The following is a 23,405-nucleotide window of genomic DNA, read 5'->3' on the forward strand; positions in this document are numbered from 1 at the left end:
CTACGACATTTTTCATAACGAGAAGACGTTTTAATCTCTGTAACTGTAAAGAAAATGCGAACTAATGAACACGCGAGGGGTAAAAGCGTTCGAACTTCCCGCGCGAGGTGAGCGCGGCAAGATGGCGTCGGCAGTTGGGCTTGCACCCGCAGTCGGTATCCGAAGACGAGCCTAGGGACTCTACCACGCCCAATCGGAGTCGTCCGCGCGTCTATCTTTGTCTCTGTCTGTCATCGTGGGGTGGGGGCGTCGTCACTGTCCCTTCCCCTCACCACTCCCCACCTAACCTCTCTTGATCCGTGGCGGTGCATCGCGGCTTGAAACGGAGCATGCCAGTCAGTCGGTTTTTATCCAGCGGACGGGACGGTGCTGGTGGCGGTTTGGCGCGAGTGGTAGCAGCGGGTTCATACGATCGGACAGTACGAACCGTCCCTGAGCCGCGTTCAGTGAAACGTTTCGGTTTTGAAAAGCGAAAGAGTAAAAGGGTTGGAAACCAAGAGAACGAAGATCGGAAAAGTAAGCGGAGTACAGTTTCCACGGGGTTGATCGCGGTGATATATTCGGTTAGGCCGGGTACGGATCTCGTGTTGGTGTGTTGGTGGTGTCGGGGGGCGAGGAACGGGGCGCCAGAAGTGTGTGAAAGAATCCTCGTGGCCACGGAGGGATCGAAGCTACCAGCGGAGGTGCACGGAGGCGGTCGGCCATTGCGCTTTCTTCGTGTCGCCGTTGCTACCGCGCGGTGCTCTGCCATCGGTATGTATTGCATTTATATGCCGGGTGTACCGACACCGTACATCTCTGTCCTTTCACACCCCCGAACACACCCTGCCCCTCGTGGAAAGCGTCGATCGTTTACGCCCGTCTCGTGTTTCACGAAAACGAGGCCTGTGCTGACTCGTGCCCCGTGACGTACGGAACACACCACTGACTCGGTCGGTAACAGAGCGCCCTCCTTTCTTCCCCAATCTTTCTCCTCTTTCTGTCTCGTTCATCCTCTTCATTTTCACTATTCCCTATATATCTCAGCCTCTCTCTCTCGCTCCCTCATTTTTCAGAATATTCTCGGAAACATGTGCACGCCGTCTAGATTCACATACGAACCATCAGTCTCACTATCCTTGGCCCAAAGGAGGATAGGCGGCTACTCGCGTGACAGTTTTCGACCGGCGCGGCGGCGTCTCGTGACCCCGGCCTCCCGAGTCACGTTTCGATCTCGGGAATATTTCTGTGGATGCTAGGGAAAACGCGCCGCATTTCGCAATTTCAGAAAACTTTCAGTTTATGCATTAATTCTGTGGTCGTCGGGAAGAACGCCGTATGTCACATATTTTCACTTTCTAGATTCACTAATGCTTTCACACAGGGCATCGGTGTAATTGCAGTATTTTTTTCAGCATTATACGGATTTGTTTTTATGACTTTTTTTCTGGTAAACACGTGAATCCTATACTATAAAGCTCAATCAATGCATAAACTCAAATTTTTTGGAGTCGTGACACCCGGCGTTTTTCCTGACAACCACAGAATTGTGTTCTATAGTATAGGATATATGTATTAGGTTGTTGCATATGAAAAATGTCCTCATACCCCAAATTCGAAAGGCCCAAAAAATAATGCAATTTAACCGATGTCCTACGTGAAAGCATTAGCGATGAAACTCCAAACGGCAATATCTCGAAAGTGAAAGTATGCGACATGCGGCGTTCTTCCTGACAACCACAGATTTAGGCGGGCTCCTCTCCGCCTTCTAAATGTTCCCAAGTTCATGGCCGAACAGGTGCTACGACCTTCTTCAGTCAAAAAACGTACATATTTACATTGCCGCTGTCACGTAAGGTGATTTCCGCTTTTCGTCTTCTTTCTTTGCAACAATAGTATTTATATACAAAATAAGCAAATATTCTACGCGTTTTTGGTACACCTCCATCTTCGATGATTGAAAATCGGAGTCGTCCCACGTTAAGGATGTTCTGGAGGTACAATGGGAGACAAAAGTACAAGAAATTCGGAATCCATCAATGTATTGGCAACGAGAGCCATTCATCAGCACATTTTTGTTTTTGAGTGTATTTTTTTTTGGAGTTTCTAGTTGCGTTTTTTCAAGGTTTAAATATGGTTTGAAGTGGAATTTTATGAATTCTCCATAAGAAGACGTGTTAAAATGTGCAAACTTTAAGTTGCTATAATTCTTAAACGGTGCAGCGAATCGAACCCAAATTTTGGTAATTGCATTAATTTAGTAAGAATTATATCTTGTCAAATTTCCAAAAATTTTTTTGCGTTTTTATATACCTCCAGAACATCCTTAAGGGGGTAGACTCGTTTCTAGGATTACTAGCATGCGATGAGGTTTTTCAGTAGTCAAAAGTGCTAGATAAAAGATCAATCTAGGCCGCAATCGTCCTCAGAAGTCCTATTTTTTTTACCACGCTTATATTAACTTATCGTGTTGTTGTATGCGTCAAATCTTGTGATCGAATTTTAAACCTCTTCCCATAGTCCAATCTTGCTGAAATTTTGTATACATTGCTTCCGGTGACCATAAAAGTAGAAAATAAAATATATAAAAAAACTTTCTAAAAACCACGCTTATATTAAAATGCACTAAAAAGGAGAAAATCATTTTTTTCCTGGTTCCCCATAAAATACCGAATCCAGTTAAATGATTAATAATATTTCTCCCCAAAAGTTTTAGCAATTAGTTCAAAATTTCTACCGTTATAAAATTAGTGTCGGAATAGATAGAAAAATTTAATATAAATTTAAATAAAATCATGACATTAGTGACTATAAATGAAAGCGTGGGGCGCTAAACTATGTATATTGACGTAATCTTCGTGGGCACACCACGCTTTTCTTTTTATAGTAACTAATGCAAAGGTGGGCATTATTTGGCGAAAAAAATATTTGAAATACTATTTAATATTTTAGATTTTATTTTGCTTAAAGATAATAGTATTTTAAATAAGATATGGAATTTCGAAAATAAAATATTTCTATTTTAAAACAATCTGAACCTCAAAATAAAATATTTTTATTTCAACAATTTGATCCACGAAATAAAATATTTTACTTTTTGCATTGTTATAATATTCTGAGAAACCGCATAAATATACAGTCTATCTTATCGTTAAGAAACTATTTACACTCGTAAATGTATTGTATTCGAACCATAATTTTCAGCAATAATATTTAAAATCGAAATTGATAGCAAACAAAATACAAGTATTTCCAATATTCTTCAAATAAAATACAATTTTCAAAAAAATTACTGCCTCAAATAAAATATTTTATTTTCAAAGTTGTGTACACATGCTTTGAAATAAATATAGGACCATTTACTATTTAAGATACTATTTTCCCCAGCTCTGCACTAATGTCATGATTTCATTTAAATTTATATTAAATCTTTTTAAACTTTTAAATTTATATTAAACTTTTGAGGGTGATTGCGGTCTAGAGCGATCTTTTGTCTAGCACTTTCGACCACTGAAAAAGCGCATGAAGCACCCTTGTAATTCTGGAAAAAACGGGTCTAACCCCTTAAACAAACGCAAGTGGGCGCCTTTCAGCTGAACCGCAATTCCGTTGACGCACGTTAGAAAAACGGATGTGTGCAACGTTCCTAATAGTAAGAGAACGTGCGTGGAATTAGAAACGATCGCTGAGAAATTCAGTTAATTGCCGGCAGCTTGCGGACACTGGCTACCTCTTTGGTGCTAGCGACGATTTAATTTTTCGATTCGATGCACTCGTATAAGAGGCGGTTTTGTGCTGCGGTCTACGCCGGGCACAATGTCTACCGCGATTCGCGGGCAAAAGTTCTCGACTCTCTCTCTCTCTCTCTTTCTCGGATCCCTTTCAATGAACTCGCCCGCACACTCGCCGGCTGGCATCGGCGCTCATTGTCTCTCATTCAGTCGCCCCTGTCGCGCTCGCGAGCTTTCCACTCTCGTTACACGCTCGCCCCGTGCTTTTTCGCCATTGCCGCGTGTCAGACTCTCCTTTACCCGGCTGTACCGGTAGCGGAAAAATTCGGCTTTGTCCCCGGTAGAAAGAACAACCCCCACGAGGCTCCTCGAGCTATGACTCCCACCCACTCGTCAGACAGGTATGCCCCCGTCGTCGCGTTGTCCATTGGAAACTCGCGACGGATGCACCGTTCAATGTTTACTCCCGCTATCTCTCCGAAGGGGTTGGTCAATATGCGTGAACAGTTTGCGTTTTAATGACCCTACGAACGTTTCCGTCCGACTACAGCGCGTATCAGAAGTTCAGACGCACCCTGTTACTTTAAAAACGTACCCTCCGATGAATCTTGGATTGATTTCTTTTGATCGTACGTTTAGAACACTTACGGCGACGATTAACAGTTTCGATTTCCTACTTGTCACCTTGATCATAATATTTTATCGAACCCCCGTGGCGCCGAAAGTTTATTTCCATTATCTACGATCGACATAACGAAATGTTCGTCATTTTAATGCTTGCAAACTGCATGCGATACGCAGGCATAATCGAACAACTGTTCGTTAAAGCCAGATAACGTTTAAGCATTCATGCGATCGAGTTGTAGATAGCCGTAACCCCTTCCTCGAAATTATAAAATGTACATCACAAATTACGATTCGTACGTTTAGAACACTTTGAAACATTGTGATTAGTATTGAAACTATTCCTATATGGCACTGCAGGCAGGGCCCGCTCTAGGGGGGGGGGGGGGGCAACCTGGACATTTGTCCGGGGCGCGAAAATTTAGCGGCGCCATTTTGGCTGTAAGTGTGTTAATTAAAAGAAAATTTGCTTTTATTAAAATTTAAATAAAATGATTTGATTTTTATTGAAGATAAAAAATATGTACCTTTATTTAAAAAATATATATCATAATATGTATATATCCTTAAGGGGCGGCAATTTGTCTTTTTGTCCGGGGCGACGTAACCGCTAGAGCGGGCGCTGCTGCAGGGAAGAACTTTTAGCCGCAAGATGGAAAAGGTCCGTGTCAGAAGTTTATAGTCATTATAATATAGGAGTGAAGTTAGAGGTAAAGTATTAACCCCTTGCCCTACGATTTATTTTACTGTTTCAGTGATTGCAACATTTTTTGTAGATCGTAATTTCCTACAAAAGGAGAATATTGATATATGTAAATTGTATGCCTACATGTTCTCCATTAGCTGTGTATCAACAAAACCAAAATAGAATTTTTATTTCGATTTAAAGGAAATTATATTGACACGATATTGTAAGGCAGGGGGTTAAGGGACTCGGCATGAAGATAGCCGTAGAATTGGTTGTTTGAAAATCAAAGAGAATTAAATAGAATACGATCAATCGACAAAGACGTAGAGATTCCTTGTTGTTCTTTGTTATAATATTATTAGGACTGTTATTGTCATTGATATTACTTACAAGTGTTATTATTGTTACCGTGCACTATTGTTGGTACCGCGGCAACGGGAAAGTTAAATAAGTTGACTGATTGTTTATGCTAGATATTCTAGTACGAAATCGTAATTTGCGATGTAGATTCTGTAATTTCGATGAAAGGTCACGGCTATTTAGAACTCGATCGCACGAATGCTTAGATTACGACTGCGTATCTTGTGCAATTTGCAAGCAGTAAAACTAGGAAATCGAAACTGCTAATGGTCGATTTTAAATTTCGAATTTCCTTGCTCGTCGCCGTAAACGCCTCCGATTATTGTCCGTCGAATATCACCGGAGGGGAATTCGAATTCACCTATCGGAGAGCCGACAATCATCTCCCTTCCGGGACCGAAAAAAGTCGTTATACCGAATATAATGTTCGTTTCCAGTAATTGCTCGATTCTTCCTTCGTTCACCGGTCCGGTATCGAATAGCTGACTCGTGAAAGAAGAGGAGTCCGCCAGATAGGATATCCGATTTGCATTTAAAAGGGTTTTCGTTTCCGTATTATTGGAAACCGTGCTACGTATTTTGTAAGCGCGCGTGCTGTCGGAACTTTGATCGCCGCCTTCTGTCGCGCGGTGTTGATCGGCCCTTTCCTGCCTGACCGGCGACCATTCACGCTGATACGGAACAATTAATTTCATCCCTTCCCCCACTTCGAACCCATCACCCTTCGTCGAGACTTCCACTAGTTACATTTCTACTCTTATGTATTCTGATACATACTTTTCTTCTGCCGTCTAACGTTTGTATTTACACACTTTTGGTATTTGCTAACTGTAGACTACGTAGGCGGGGCCACAAATTGCCCCGTGGGGCACTGTTGCGATTCCATCGAGGGTCGTAGCGAAATTGTTTTATATCGCCGCGTTTACGGTCTCGGATTATTTTGCAGAGCCTTTCCTGGGTCAGAAAAAGCTCTTCATTAGCAACTAGACCAAAATACTATTGAATTATCTCGTCAAAATTTTGGAGCTTAATAATTTCATAGGTCTCAAATCTTTCGTGGGCCTCTAGTCCCTCGTAAACCACTCGTTTTAGTAAACTTTTTGGAGCATTCTCCCGATGACCTCTACGATAGATTTTCGCGAATCCGAAGCATTTTAAGGGTTCCAAGTTTTCCGTGGGCCCTATGCGCAGGCCCTAGCTCTTTCTAGCCCAATGTCCTTTGTAAACCTCTCATGTTGCTAAACTTCTTGGATCATTCTCTGGATAACCACTATGATCGATTTTCGCGAATCCCAATCATTCGATGGAAATTTTCCGTGGGTCAAATTCGCACCCACCATGCCCCAGAAAGAAGACAGCCCTGCTGCCAGTGATATCTAATGCGGGTTTTCTCCGTCGCTCCATAATAAAGCCCCCGGTTCGTCCTCTCTGTCCAGCGTATAACGGCCTGACGTTCGCCGATATCGTTCGTTACGTATGAAACCCATTACCGGCTGACACGTCGCGGATGCTTTTAACGGATGTCAACATTCCTGCATATACGCGCGATGGGACACCGCGATTGATCGATTATTGGCAGTTTCTATTTCCGCACATAATCCGGCTGCGAGCCGGTCGACACAAAACAAATATACCCGACGCTGACCCGTCCCATGACGACTACCACGAGAGAGAGAGAGAGAGAGAGAGAGAGAGAGAGAGAGAGAGAGAGAGAGAGAGAGAGAGACCGGGTACAAGATAACAAGAGACCGACCCCTCCTCTTCTCGCTGTTTTGCAAGCGAACACGTTCGACGATCGTTTCGAACTCGTATTCGCGAAGACAGAAGGGGCAGCGGGGGGCGAAAGAGAGGGAGGACTTAAACGCCATTGTTGCGCAAATGCATCGTCTCGAGAGGACACGAAGTTCCAGGGGGGACAACCGGGAGCTTATTATTTATGAAACGCGCGACCCGTTCCTCTCGCGCTAGGAAATACCAAGCGGTTCTTTCTTTCTTGTACAAACAAACAAGCCAGCATCCAGTTTGCCCGGTGATTAATGGCTGCTGCCGCGGACGGGCCAAATTTACAGAAAAAAGTCTTTCTAATTCTGCCGGCGACGTTAGCTGGTGCACCGTTCGCGTATCGCGCGGATTTCGAGAAAGCTGTTTGCACTTTCTGGTGGAAATTGGTAAGGATCTTTCTTCTGTATTAATTAAATCCCCCCGGTCAGAAATATTTTCATTTTATATGATCTTCTTCATTTTATCGACATTAAACTGATATAATACCTCGTGCAATACTTTAATTAGTTTAATAAAATATTAAGTACGTTCACAGTTATTCATCGAACACAAAATTAATAATGCAACACATGTTTTGAATAATTGTGTAAGAACCATTCGAGTGAACGCGTTAATACCTGGATAGTTGATTTCATTTTTATTCATCAATTTCTTTCAGACGTACTTTTGCAGGCAGTTTTTCTGTAACTGTCTACACTACTGTTGTAGCTAATTTCACCGAACAAAATGGTACTAATTCGTTCAATTCGATCGATAAATTTGTCAACACAACAATCTCCTGTGCAGCGCGCCCCAGGGTAAATATTTTCCAGAATAAAATAAAATATATTAATCTCGCATATCAAATATGTGCTCGAAATATTTGCCAAGTATATTTGAAGAGGCACTGATAACGCATCGAGGCATTAATGTTTGGTAAACTGTATTCACATATGCACATAACAAATTAGTCGTTCAGAAATTAGAGTACCAATCGAATAGAGTATCATTTGAAAGTTGTGCATACAATTTGAAACAAAGCTAATTAATTCACAATGGTATTCAATGCAGATAAATTGTTTTTCCTGTTCGACGACAACGCGATATCATTCACGAGGAAAGTAGAATCGCATCTCGAACAGGAAGACTACGTAAATGGTTATTCCCGGTTTCCAACGAGACGTCACTGGTCGACAAACAATTAGAGTATTAAATTCAACTTCATCAACTTCTGCCAGTATTACGTCGACGAGTATGAATTTACCGATCGCGAGTAGCGTACAAATTCCATCGTTCGGAGTTGGGGCACAATAACAATTATTAATTTCACGCGTAAGAACGACAACACTTTAATGGAACACGCGTAATGCCGGACAATTTGAAGAGAGAGCGGACGTTTTGCACAGATCACTGCGAATATTGCATCTACATCCTTAAATGTTTTTTTTTCTCGAACAATTTATTGTCGAGGTTTTTAACGTTTCCATCAGAGGTCGAATAAAAATAACTCCATGTTCATCGAGACCAATTAAAATAACGAACGATGGTTAATCAGCGACCGGCTCCGCCGTGTTGCTAATAAAATCGGAAACGGACCGGTGTAATGGATAGACAGCGGATTTGATGCGTTCATAACGAAAACGAGTAAGTTTAATTTAAAAAATTCTGTTATATTATTTTCAACCCATTGCACGTATTAAGGGAGAAAATAAATTTCTATATCGCTCCGGTTTGTTGCAATTCAGGTGGGAAATTTTTATTTTGCATAAAGGACATAAACGTTTTTTTTTTTCTCGAACAATTTATTGTCTAATCTCCAACGTTTCCACCAGAGGTCGAATAAAAATAAGTCCATGTTCATCGGGACCAATTAAAATAACGAACGATGGTTAATCAGCGACCGGCTCCGCCGTGTTGCTAATAAAATCGGAAACGGACCGGTGTAATGGATAGACAGCGGATTTGATGCGTTCATAACGAAAACGAGTAAGTTTAATTTAAAAAATTCCGTTATATTATTTTCAACCCATTGCACGTATTAAGGGAGAAAATAAATTTCTATATCGCTCCGGTTTGTTGCAATTCAGGTGGGAAATTTTTATTTTGCATAAAGGACATAAACGTTTTTTTTTTCTCGAACAATTTATTGTCTAATCTCCAACGTTTCCACCAGAGGTCGAATAAAAATAAGTCCATGTTCATCGAGACCAATTAAAATAACGAACGATGGTTAATCAGCGACCGGCTCCGCCGTGTTGCTAATAAAACCGGAAACGGACCGGTGTAAATGGGTCGGAAGGGTACAATTCTCGGCGAGAGGTCTCCTCGCCGGTAATCAAAGTGTCAGTTTATAAATAAAATGGTGCGGATGGAAACGATTCGCGTTCACCCGTTGATAAGCCACCGGGGCCCCCAGAGGTTGGCCCCGGCGTTGCTCTTCAAGGCGACAGTGATTTTTATCGGAGGATAGAGAGAGGCGGAAAAAGCGTCGTTATTTCCTCGTGGTGGTGGCGGCATTTACGTGGGTATTTTACTTTTTCTGCCGGTTCGTTATCGTCGCTGGCCGCTTCCTAATCCGGTTTCGCGAAACAGGAATCGCGTCATCGAGAAAAAGCATTTAGAACCTTTAACGATCATCCGCTGCTCTCTCTTCTCTTTCTCTCTTGTTGATTGTAATAACGGCAAGTCTGTCGATAAAGTAGGTGCAAACAATTATCATCTGAACAGATAGTTGTAGTGACACCTGTTGTGTACTACTGCGTGTTGTGTATACTCTGAACAATGTATCTAATACAGTCTCTGTACGACCGCACAACCAGAAGGTCTTATATACAAGTATCAGATTAAAGTGTTATATTAAAACCAGTCTATACATATATTCCTACTCTGCTCATACCCAGTAAAAGTAATACTGTTATTACAACAGATAAAACTCAACAGGTTATGGGCCCAGGTCCAAAGAAAAGTAAAAAAGGTAAAAACTAAAAACTAACCTAATACTAAGAGCTGTCGAAAAGTCTAAGCAAAATTAAAATCAAGTAAAAAATAATAAAGAGCAGTAATAAGTAAAACTGTAGGAAAGTGAAAAAATTAATAAGGCTAACAAGTTAAACCATAAGTGTTCTGTTCGAAATTCAAATACACGTGGTCGTGAAACAAAAGTGAAAATGGCTGCCAGAAACGGTTATAATGAAGCAGATCATATAGAAAAACTGAAGGACGAAACCAACTTTCAGTTCTGGAAATTCCAAGTGACGATTCTGTTTAAGTCGCAAAACATACTCGATGTAGCGACTGGGAAAATTGTGCCAGCAAACGATTGGAACGAGCAAAAGAAGCTAGACTGGGAACTTAAGGATGCAAAAGCGCAAAAAGTTATCATACTTTCAAGTGAGAAAAAACCGCAAATGCATCTCCTGCATTGTAAAACCTCAATGGAAATGTTCAAGAAATTAACGGCCATATACGGAAAAGATACGGAACAAATGAAATGTACATTGCTGCAAGAATTCTTTAACTGTACTTTCGAAAAAGGAAGCGATATATCGACTCACGTGAGTACTCTTGAAAACTTAGCTCATCGATTAAATTCATTGGATCAAACAATAGACGATACAATGTTAATAACAAAAATATTAGCTACTCTTCCTGTTCAGTTCAAACATTTCGCAAGCGCGTGGGATTCGACGCCATTGGCCGAAAGGACCTTGACGAATTTAATAACAAGGTTACAGCTAGAAGAAAACAGAAACAAACAAAAGGACGATTCGCCCGACAATGTTGCCTTTAAAGCTTCTGTTAGAAGGTGTTTCAAATGCAATGGTTTTAACCATTTGGCTAAGTATTGCAGGTCAACAGAACGTAATCGCAACGAAAGAGGATATAAGGAGAAATCTTTCGAATCGGCGAGTGACCAATCATCACAAAGATGCGGAATCTGTAAGAAATCTAACCACTTAGAGAGAGACTGTTACTTTAGAAAGAATAAAAATGTATCAACTGCTAGACGTACTCAAGACAAGGTATGTTTCTACGTTAATAAAAACAATGACTGTGAAAATAAATGGGTAGTTGACTCAGGTGCATCGAACCACATGATTAACAACATTAATCTTCTAAGTGATGTAAAAACTGTAGAGTCCGAAATATCTACTGCAAAAAAGTCGGTAACAATGAAGGCCAAAGCAACAGGGCAAGTAATAACTGAAAATTGCACACTAAACAATGTAATACTGATTCCAGAACTCACGAAAAATTTATTGTCTGTAAATGCAATCACTCAAAACAATGGAAAGGTTGTGTTCACCAAGGACAAAGTAGAGATTTCAAAAAATAATACAACGGTACTTGAAGGATCTCGAGGACAGAATGGACTATATGCAATCGATTTCAATAAAACAAACAAAACTACAAGTTTGCTAACATTGCAAAACGAGACCTTACTATGGCACCGAAAACTTGGGCATTTGAGCGGAGCAAACATGAAGAAATTGGAAAAATTAAGTACAGGTATGAACTCAATGTCTATATCTACTAATAACCTAGAAACATGTGACATATGCATGAGAGCGAAACAAACGCGAAAACCGTTTAATACGGAGAGAAACAGAGCCTCAAAACCATTGGAAATCATACATTCCGACGTGTGTGGACCGATAGAACCACCTACCTGGGACGGGATGAGATATTTTGTAACAATTCTCGATGACTTCACGCATTTCACAGCTGTATTTCCCATCAAAGGAAAATATGAGCTAAACGGCAAAGCCGAAAGGTTGAACCGGACAATTATGGAAAAAGCAAGAGCTCTTTTGCTGGATTCCGGATTAAACAAAGAGATGTGGGGAGAAGCTGTAAGAACAGCAGTTTATTTGTTAAACAGAAGTCCTACCACCACGAGTGATAAAACGCCAGCGGAAAATTGGCATGGAACAATTCCTAACCTGGATAATTTACAAATCTTCGGATGTAACGCCTATGCAAAAAAACTTGGACGACTAAAAAAATTAGATGAAAGGAGTACTAAATATGTTATGGTTGGCTACTCCACTTGCGGATATCGCTTATGGGATGAACAAAATAGAAAAATAACACTAGCACGAGATGTAATCTTTAACAATGAGAATAAAGAAGAACAAGAAAACAATGAAAGTAAAATATCAAAGGTAATGATTAGAATAGAAGACAGTAAAACAGACGAACATCAAACAGAGAATACAGAAGAAAATCAAGAAGAAGAAAACTCGGAAGAGACAGACAGATCAGAAAACTCTGAAGAGACAGGCAGATTAGAAAACTCGGAAGAAAACGAAACATCTGTAAATGAGGATGAAGATATACAAAATACTGATCAAGATCGACAAGAAATGCCAAGAAGAAGTGAAAGACAAAGAAATCTACCAGAAAGACTTGGAGAGTACTATGTACATCTAACGTACAAGGAAGCAATCTATGGAGAAGATGCAGAAAAATGGAAAGCTGCAATCGAAGAGGAAAAGACATCCTTAAAAAAAAATAAAACATGGATTGAGGTAGATCCTAATCACATATCAGACAAAAAGATTTTGAGTGCAAGATGGATATTCAAAATAAAGGATGATGGAAGACACAGGGCACGTTTAGTAGTCAGAGGATGTGAACAACAAAAAGGAGTTGACTTCAACGAAACCTATAGTCCTGTGCTACATGCAAATCTTTTCAGACTGTTAATGGCCTTATCTGTTTTAGGAAATTACAAAATTCTGAAATTTGATATAAAAACTGCGTTCCTGTATGGACACTTAGATGAGGAAGTCTATATAAAGTTACCAGAAGGATTCGGAAACACAAACAAATTCTGTAAGTTGCAAAAAGCTTTGTACGGACTGAAACAAGCTCCAATAAATTGGAATCAACGTTTCAAATCATTTGTAAAACAAAACGGGCTAGATCCGATTCCTTCAGACCAATGTATTTTCAAATCAAAGGGAGGTCATTTGATATTGGCAATATACGTAGACGACGGAATAATACTAAGTAAAAATACTAAATATTTGAATCAAATTAAAGAAAAACTGTCAAAAGAATTTGAGGTAAAATTTTTTGGCTCTTTTGAAAATTTCTTAGGTGTTAATATAACTAGAAATAATACTTCGTTAATATTAGATCAAAGTAAATTTGTTGAAAAAGTATTAACAGAATATGGAATGGAAAATTCAAAGGCTGTTTCCACTCCTATAGTAAGTATTCATACGAATACTAATTTAAATGATGAAACATCAGATACTCGTTTTCCTTATAGAGAATTAGTTGGTAATTTACAATATTTAACGTCGAAAACTCGACCGGACATCGCGTTCGCTGTCAATTACGTAAGCAGATTCGTAGACAAACCAACAAACCTAGATATAAGTAATATAAAACGCATTCTCAGATATTTACAGGGAACTAAAAACATTGGTATTCAGTTTTCAAAACAAAACGCTCAACGAGAAAATGAATTAATTGGCTACAGCGATTCGGACTTTGCTGGTGACGTATCCACAAGAAAGAGTACTACTGGCTTTGTCATATTTTATGGAAATGGACCTATCAGCTGGTGCTCCCACAAACAATCCATAGTTGCACTGTCAACCACCGAATCCGAATACATCGCTGCTGCAGAATGTTGTAGAGAACTTACATACCTAAAAACTGTGTTAGAAACTTTAACTAATTCAAAGGTAAAGGCTACACTATTAATAGACAATCAGAGCGCTTTGAGCCTAATTAAAAACGGAATAATTCATAAAAGAAGCAAGCATATTGATGTACGATTTCAATTTATCAGCGAAAAATATAATGAAGGGACTATTGACATAGAATACTGTCCATCTGAAAAACAGTTAGCTGATCTACTAACTAAACCCTTAAGCAATGTAAAATTTAAAGAATTTAAGAATAGTTTACAATATACTATGTAGAAACAAGCATTAATTAACAGCGCTCATGAATCAATGATGTGTATTACTCAGTTTGGTTTATTGTTCTTGTGACTACATATGTTAAAAGCTATAGACAAGGCAATTCAGTAATATTTTTTGGTTTCTAAAAGAAATAATATTCAATCTATGTTGTAATTATAGAAATAAAAAATTAATAAATCTCTTAGACAAACTTACCGTTAAGAGGAAGTGTTGATTGTAATAACGGCAAGTCTGTCGATAAAGTAGGTGCAAACAATTATCATCTGAACAGATAGTTGTAGTGACACCTGTTGTGTACTACTGCGTGTTGTGTATACTCTGAACAATGTATCTAATACAGTCTCTGTACGACCGCACAACCAGAAGGTCTTATATACAAGTATCAGATTAAAGTGTTATATTAAAACCAGTCTATACATATATTCCTACTCTGCTCATACCCAGTAAAAGTAATACTGTTATTACAACAGATAAAACTCAACATCTCTCACCCCAATCTCCGTCCCCGAGACCCCTCTACTTTTTTCGTCCGTTACTTAATTTAGAGTCCGTGTCGGGTTACCAATTCGTTAGCCGTCGCAGTTTAATAGGATTTACTCGATGTAATGCAACAAGCCGGGCTACCGATCCACTTTGACGCGAGTTCATCTAGTTCGAATCTAATTCCGAGGGAGGGAGTGAGTCGGGCCCCGCGACCGTAAACTAAGTTCGAACCGTTCTTCGGGCCTGGGAACTACTGCGAATAGGGTAGCTGTATCGATTATCGCGGATTAATCAAGATGACCTGCACTTCTCACGAACAAATATCTTTTTTGAATTTCTTCCAAACATTTTTTTATCTGTTAGATGGGGCACCCTGTGTATAACATAAAAGATCCTTTATTCAACGTATGTATCTAATTTCACATTTGGGAAACATTGTAAAATCAAGTTTCAAGTAAATATTCGGACGCGTGAACAACGCAAAACGATTTCTCCGACATCACACTTCGATCGTACTTTCTTTTCATAATATTCCTGATCTATCATGAAATAATATGTGCGAGCATTTTATGGAAGAACGACGAGTTCTGAATATAAGAAAAAAGTTGGTGGCCCTCGAGATCTAATAGATCGGAAGAAAATATTGAAAAATAAAATCGATTACATTTTGTACGTATTACCGCGGGCGATAAAGAGCCATGCACCAATTACTGCGGATTACTCACTTATTCGTATATCGTTCAGTGACGATTGATTAGATTAAAGCACCGCCTCCGATATCATTGTTTCCTATTTATTTTCATGTAACAATGTTGTCGGATTCCTGAATCATCGCCGGTGTTTAGATAAGATGATGATTGCTATTTCCTTCAGTTTCCATAACAGGAACTACAAATCACGCGTTCCCATCCGACAGTAATAATAACAGGCTGTATAACCTATGACGACAGTATATAAATTATGAATCGAATAAAAATTTATTAATACCACGTTCGATTTTGATCTCGGAATTGAATGCAGAGTTTGATGCCAGCCATAAGGCTGAGAATGATAAAGCCGTTAAAACATTTAAAAGTGGACTTTTGATCTCGCAGCCATAAAGTCCGGAGCGATAAAATCGTAATGGGGGATCGCGAAGAGTGGGGCACATTAATCGAAACTGTAATAAATTAGTCTATTTCTAGAAACAATTATTGCAAGATCACACGAATGCAATGAACAGCAGAAATGTTACATTTTCGCAATTTAATCTATTAACTTTTATAATGAGCGCATGAAATCCTTCTCTAGTTGTTAGGCTGACAGTGCGGTTGGTTGTGTGTCCTTATCTTTATCCATGCGCGGTGCACCTGCCGCCCAGTGCACGCACATGTGCAGCGGCTGCACTCTGCACTCTCGCATGCAGAATGCGCGACGATAAGTGCGTGCCTCTTGCGCGCCGCAGATAAACGAGAAAGCCGCGCGGAGCATAGTGATTTTTCGAATATGCTGCATTCGCGAAACGTTAGTTCGACTGCCGCGAATCATCGCGATATCCTCCTCCTACCTGTCCCACCAAAGACAATGGCTGTAACGTCACGTTTCTACACAGCCCCTCTTGTTCACCTGCTCCCTCGAGAACTCGAAATGTTTTCCAAATGTCGCCATACGCTGCGCTTTTAATATTGTAGTATCCTAGGGCCACGGCAGACATCATTATGTTTCGGTCGCCGTAGGGGGTAGACAGCCATTGTGATCGGTACACTGCGGATTCTTACCCTAATTCTCGGTTTGATCGATTATTTCGGGAAAATGGGAGCGAGGATATTATTTGTTCCGCTGTCAAGAAAATCACTTACGGTCACACCGCTGATTTTTGTCAAAATTCTTGCTTCAATCAATTATTTCATGAAATTGGAAGCGAGCATATTACTTATTCCGCTGACATGAAAATCACTTACGGTTACACCGCTGATTTTTGTCAAAATTCTTGCTTCAATCTATTATTTCATGAAATTGGAAGCGAGCATATTATTTATTCCGCTGACAAGAAAATCACTTACGGTTACACCGCTGATTTTTGTCAAAATTCTTGCTTCAATCAATTATTTCATGAAATTGGAAGCGAGCATATTATTTATTCCGCTGACAAGAAAATCACTTACGGTTACACCGCTGATTTTTGTCAAAATTCTTGCTTCTCAATCAATTAATTCATGAACATGAACGGGACTTGGTAAAGTCGCTTGAAATTAAATTAAATTGAACTGAGGAAAAATGGAGTTGTAATGTCAGCTGCTTGATTTGCATTTTTACGATATTAACACGTTTTCATCATGCAAATTATGTCTGCAGGCGTTCATTTAGCTAAGAAATGCACTGGAGAAGAGTGAAGAAAATCTTCACTCTAGCTAAAAGAGTTGATTAAAAGGTAACACCGCCCTTTATCCAGCTGGACCACTCTTGGTAATGATTTTACCCTATCCATAGTTCCCCACTGAGGGTATAGTAATTCTCTGAGTACTCTTCTATTTTCTATCCAACCCTAAATCGCAATCCATTGCAACGATATCGTAACGAAGAGCTGAAATAATATTTATGACACATTCAAATGATATGGAACGTAAGACATGTGGCACTTGAACAACTATAACTTGCGGTGCGGGTTTCTGCGCAACAAGTATGCCAGCATCCGTATGTTTCGCGCGAAAGATCAATTTTCCAATAAAAATCGCGGCCGTGAAAGTGTTAACCTTTCGGCGTGCTAAAGGCCACTGTAATGGCACGTCAAGACACTGTTGAAATGTTATATTATTGCATAACAACGCGCTCGTGTATCGTTACACGAGTTCTATCTAGACTCCTACAACTCGAATTAACATACTCTCGAAGAACATCGAGCGCGACGCCTCACACTGGTCCACGCGCTCGATTTAGCTGCTCATTTGTTAAAAAAGCAACTTGTCTATTGAAACTTGTTTATTGAATGTATTGGGTTGGCAAATAAGTTCGTTCGGTTTTTGTGATTTATTCCACGCTAAAAAACCGAACGAACTTATTTGCCAAACCAATATATTGCTTCCTAAATGTCCATGACATTCGAAAACGATGAAATTAATGAGATTTATTAAAAATTGTGATCACAGAACAAGCATTTAAAAATCAACATTTTATGAATCCTATTTGCCACCGAAAAAATTACCTCTCTTCTTCTTGATACCTTGGAGAATCTATTTAATATTGTGTCCATTTTTGTTGCAAATGACTAGTATTTGTCTCTATTTAGAGTATATCTTTTGTACTAAGATTTAATATTTATAATTTATTGAGATAACAATGCTTAATAAGCTAAACAGAATCTTCAAAGTTTTCAATCTTTGGTAAAGGATATCTTTCGAGTTCCTCATCGTCCCTCATTGTATCAAAGTGCATTATTATCAGCGTTCTTTTGTCTACGAAATCATGCAAGGATCACATCCCATTCGGCCCTGGTACACAAGTTATTATTGTTTAAAGAATATGTGTCGCCTGAATTGCGGCCGAACCTCTGGCATTTTGATGATGGCAGTCGAAAAATTAATATTGAAAGATGTTGAAGAAGAAAGTGATGACGATAACGATTTGTCAATATAATATAATATAATGTCAATTGTTATTGTTGTTTATACAATAAAAATTATATTTTTGTGTTTTATAATTAATATTATGTTTTTCGCACAGTTTTAAGTAAAATATCTTTAATTATGTTTATAAAATCCATTATATTAAAAAATGATTGGTTATCGTGTTTATTTAAAACCTGATTTATCAGGCACTTCCGATAATCTGAGAAAAAAATGTTTTAAACAAAACTTAATCAACATTCAGCAGTCTACAAATTTGAATCCAAAAAAAATTAAAAAAAGAAACTTTTAATGCATAAATAATTAGTCACCTCGAATTCTTAAAAGCCAATATGCATGCATAACTTCATAATATTGTAGCTGATATCAAAACGAATCCAACAACCTAAATTATTATACCTTTAAACTTTCAAATAGTGCTAAAGTATTAATGAACAGCTAGATCGAGCGCGTGGACCAGTGTGAGCCTGCCTGGAAAAATCGCCAATTTTCCAAGTGAAATCTTCCAGTTGGTCGATTCGATTTTACAACCTGTCGTACAGCGAAACTGTTCGTCTGACGAAAGCGTTAACACGTGCATCGTCCAGCGTCACAAATTTCGTGACGTAAAATCGGCAGATAAATTTCAGCCGCCGCGTCGTTATTTACGTAGCACTCGGAAAATCAATGAGACACTTTGTCGTCGCATTTTCCTCGTTCCGTGACGTTATCGCTGTACAAACGGATCTTTATGCAAAATAAAAATTTTTTCGACCTAACTTGCGACAAACTGGAGTGAAATAGAAACTTAGTTTCTTTCTCAATATGTTTAATAGGTTGAAAATAATATAACGGTATTTTTTCACGAAACTTTACCTAACTTTATATATTGTAACAATAATTCATTTCATTAGAATTTAGGTTCTCTTAAAATTGTCCGAAGATGTGCAAATTTGCATGAAATTCTTGTAGGCATTCTTTGAAACTATTGGAACGACTTTTAAATAATTGCAATGATTATTAAAGCTATTATATTAATCATTGCAAAATATATTCACTGTTCGGAAATTGTAGGTTTCCATTCGATTTGGACGAACTTTCAACGCAATTCACCGTCACTGACTGACCGAAATAGCCTTCGGCAGCGTTCGTATTAAATATAAATATTTAAATGGGTATTATTGCCGGTGGGGCTGCAAAAATCGATTTTCTTTTGCATTTTACAATAGCACGAGGTCCGAAGAGTGTATTCCCGAAAGGAGACCAGAAAATTTGCGAAATTAATCGAGTTACAGCTTCTCGATGCGTTGGGATCGCTAAAATGTGATAAGTCGAAACTCCTATAACTCCAAGACTTTAGTTCTTCGACTGTACTAACAATAATTAACAATCCGGTGATCGTGAACGCCATATTTCGTGCAATTATTTCCGAGGATCGTGCGATGGTTAAACAAGTTTTGTACACATCTGGCATCGGTGTGATTTCGCGCATAATAAATTTCGCTTAGTTCATAAATTGCATTTCTGTTGCAGAGTCCGCAGAAGCGACATCGTCGAGCTGGAAGAAAGGAGTCGGAGAAGAAAATCGCGAGCGGTACGTTTAAGGTGTGCAGGCCAGTCATTGAAGCATTTGCAAATGGAAGAAGAGCGACGGTTATCCTTCGACGACGCGTAACCAGCGCGGCTGAAGAGAGAGAGGAGAGCGAAGATTCGGCTGTTTGTCGAAAGAGAAAGGGAAAACGTGGGCGAGAGAGGAGAGCCGATCGTCGAATATCAGTGATCGAAATCACGATCTCGAAGGATCTAGCGGATGCCCAGGCATCTGCCTTCGGTCGTCGAGGTGAAAGGCAGAGTCGCTGGTACGTGCGATGCGAGCGTTGTCCGCTCGTACGTGAATCCGCGGTGCACACGTGACATTTTTACGATGCCACGCTGACAAGGTTCGGAGGATCATCCGTGACGATCGTTAGCCGTGTGTGTCCCGAGCACGATTTCCGCTGGTATTTAAGAGAGATTTCTACGCTCGAAAGCTGCTGCTCCGCTCTGCCTGCTGTTGCTTGCCACGCTGCACCTCGTACAACGCGGTTTTACTCGACCGGTAATTTTCAAATGTTAAACGCAGCCCCCAGATATTTCACGAGTCGCGCCGCTGCTCGCCCTCTGTTTGCGAAAATATCAGAATTGTTGGTGTGCCCTGCTTTCCGCCTCAACCTCCGGCGTAGAATGTTCAGTTAGACTCATGGTGAATCCTTTGCAAAACAGTTTTGATATTATTAAATTCCTCTGTATTCTATGAATTGTAGAAAGCTCGACTGTTGTGTGAGGAAACAGGTTCGATTCGATGTGCACAATGTAAAAAGGATTACATAGAATGGAAATTATTCTGGGTTGAAAGGAACGTCTTGATCTTCGAATTAAAATTGCTTCGAGTCCAAACGGTTAAACTTCCGAGTCCCCGTTCTACCGTTCTTAAAATAATACCACTGCCTGAAGCCGTCCGTTGAACGTCCAAACAGTGATGCTGTTAATTAACGTCAGACATTATCCATCACCCCAGAAATAATCAAAGGGACCAATCGCCTGTTACCAATTACCCACGAGGGACGGAACTAGAGTACCCACTACTAAACACCTCATAAACGATTCAGTTCCTCCACCTGCGGCCGTACTATCTAAAACCCACCCCCGTCTTTCAGCAGAGTTTCGTCACAATCGATATACTGCCTTCATTCAACAGAAGAGCAAATACAAGAACAAAGTGGTAGCACAAAATTTGTATTCCGCGTAAGATCCGCAGTCTACTAATAACTATTCTATGTACAGGGTGGTCCATTCATCTTGAGACAGTCAATTATTACGGAAACCAGCAGGAATGTGAAAAAATGTTTTATATAAAATATTCTTCATATGAAGGGGCACATTTAATGGCGCTATGCACATTTTTCCATAATGGCCCTTTCAGGGTCAGATGAAGGGCAACTAAATCTTTTCAAATGGAAACCCATATTTTTTATTTCATATTCTTATTCTACATCGAAAAATAATAACATTAGATGTGCCATTAAATGTGCCCCTTCATATGAAGAATATTTTACATAAAACATTTTGTCATATTCCTGCTGGTTTCCGTAATAATTAACTGTCTCAAGATAAATGATACCACCCTGTATATTCCCCTTCAATTTCACGATCCATAGAATTCCTCAGTACCCAGTGGATCTTTATGCAAAATAAAAATGTTCTACCTTCAGTGCAACAAAATGAAGTGACATAGACATATATTTTCATTCGTAATATGTGTTTTAAATTACATCTACTCATTTTTGTCGTGAATGCATAAAATCCGCTGTGTAATTATTAGATTCGTAACATTGTGATCCACTAAATTCTTACAACTAGAACGCGTTAGGTTCCACAAGTAATTATAGAACCTCACGGTCAAGATTCTAAAGAATTAAAGATCACAATCGTCGCATTACAGGTGGAAGATCCTGAAGACGGAGAACAGGCCTAAATGCTGTGCAATCCCATGAAGCCTATCACGGAAGAGCTGCGGAAGCCGTGAGGTATTGAACAAAGATCGACGAGGTGTACGCTGTCAAAGGAATATATCTCGGGAAGTGTCTTCTTGACCCTGTATCCCGATCCTATCTCGAAACCAGAAGAGACCGAGGCTGAAGAGTGAAACCCCACTAGTTGAAGAGAAGGCCAACGAACCCTGCGTCGATTCGAGGATACATACAGAGGAAGAAGAGACAAGAGAAGGAGGTTCGTATCTTTGCAAGAGACGAAACAACGTCGAACGTTCCTGGACCGGACGTCCTCGAACCTCGAAAGCGAGTCGACTCGATCGGACAGCCGCCTGTCGACGTCCTTCCCGTTGTCCTTGGTCCTCGGTGAAGGGGGACCGATCGGTCCTAGTGGTGTCCTGGGGCCGCAGATGGGAGCTGGTCTGCCGGAGCCCGACAGGGTGGTCAACCCCGGAAAAAGACACCTGCCGAACGGACTTCCGCTCGAGGCGATTGCTGACGCTACCCCCATCGGCCGACCACAAACGCCGCCAGGCTTCTCCCTCCCGTTTCGGCCGCGTAAACCCGATCAAGCTGGAATTGATGGAGTTGGAGAACATTGTGGCGAACACCGTGTACCTGAAAGCGAGAGAAGGTGAGTCCCTCTTCTTTTCATCTACGACAGGCCCGGGAACTGTTTTTGTCTAGCGTAGTCAACTAATTCTTCTAACGACTCGAGAAAGTCCGATATTAATACCTTGCCGAATTTTAACGAGCCAGACTCGTCATGCAGATTTTAAACCAGGGACCAAAAATAACAGTTATTCTAAAATTTTTTATGATAAAAATCGTTAATAAAAAATTGATTGTTATTGAGAGTTAAGATCATGTACACAAAATGTAAAGAAAAAAAAATCGAAGAACAAGTTGATTAAAGAATTCAATTAGTTATTCAAATAAAAGTAACAGTTATTAGTGTCCAAAAAATTGGATCCTACTCGGTAACTGTTATCGATGAAGAAAAACTGTTTCGATTGCTCAAAGCAGTTATCGATGAGAGAAGTTCATTTCGATCGCTCATAACAGTTATCGATGATCACTTCTGATGATTTCACTTGTAATTATTGAGTTGTTTGCTCCTTTTCGGATGGAGCAAGCCTGTGAAATTCATTGAGACGGTTTCGTACAACAAGACGCATGAACAGACCATAAGAACAACACGAGATCTGTTTTTGTTGATCACATTAAATTTTGATTGTAGCAATTAATTTTACGAATAAAAAATTTACGGAATAATTGATAGTCTACCATTTGAAAGTTGTACTATTTAATAATAACTATTACGAATTTTCTTCATTAATAACTGTTATGACCGATCGAAATGAACTTCTCTCATTGATAACTGTTATAAGTGATCGAAATGAATTTATCTCAACGATAACATTTACCAAAAAGAGAAAATTTTCGGTTACAATACGATTTTCGTCGATGAAGTAAATACTTATTATTCTGTGACTTATTTTCTTTTTGGTTATAACAGTTATGGCCCCGGTTTCAAACAAAGTCTAACAAATGTTTCGCGTGTCTTTTTAAATGAAATAAAATTTGATTCCTTCGTAATCAATATTAAAGCATTAAAATATATGTAGCCATACAAAAATGCAAATTTTCTTTTCTCTTCTACGACATTTTTGGTGACAAAGACTGTTTACCACTAGCCGTACTGCGACCGGTTAAATGACTGC

At 39.6% G+C, this 23,405-nt stretch overlaps 2 protein-coding genes across 8 annotated transcripts in view; both read left to right on the forward strand.

Moving 5' to 3' along the window:
- Positions 1–322: 322 nt before the first annotated feature.
- LOC143216482 (uncharacterized) lies at positions 323–21,931 on the forward strand. 5 transcript variants are annotated; one of them, XR_013010569.1, is made up of 3 exons: positions 323–753; positions 19,685–20,249; positions 21,633–21,931. XR_013010569.1 is itself a non-coding variant. In XM_076439574.1 (3 exons), the coding sequence occupies exons 1-3, from the start codon at positions 7,419–7,421 to the stop codon at positions 21,682–21,684; spliced, it is 510 nt and encodes a 169-aa protein (XP_076295689.1). In that variant the 5' UTR covers positions 1,843–7,418; the 3' UTR covers positions 21,685–21,931. The 5 variants fall into 5 exon arrangements, 1 of the variants encoding a protein (XP_076295689.1); XR_013010570.1 differs by lacking the exon at positions 323–753 and adding an exon at positions 765–1,836; XM_076439574.1 differs by lacking the exon at positions 323–753 and adding an exon at positions 1,843–7,550 and having other exon boundaries at positions 19,685–20,010.
- Positions 21,932–22,120: 189 nt separating this feature from the next.
- Positions 22,121–23,405, forward strand: part of Gprk2 (G protein-coupled receptor kinase 2) — a 34,520-nt gene continuing 33,235 nt past the window's right edge. For all 3 annotated transcript variants that reach the window (XR_013010566.1, XM_076439549.1, XM_076439550.1), the window contains exon 1: positions 22,121–22,315. Coding sequence is in view for 2 of the 3 variants with exons in the window: in XM_076439549.1 (XP_076295664.1) it covers positions 22,264–22,315 (52 nt within the window). In the remaining variant the exon portion in view is untranslated. The remainder of the gene's footprint in view (positions 22,316–23,405) is intronic.

This window comes from Lasioglossum baleicum, chromosome 15, assembly GCF_051020765.1.
Source record: "Lasioglossum baleicum chromosome 15, iyLasBale1, whole genome shotgun sequence".
NCBI lineage: Eukaryota > Metazoa > Arthropoda > Insecta > Hymenoptera > Halictidae > Lasioglossum > Lasioglossum baleicum.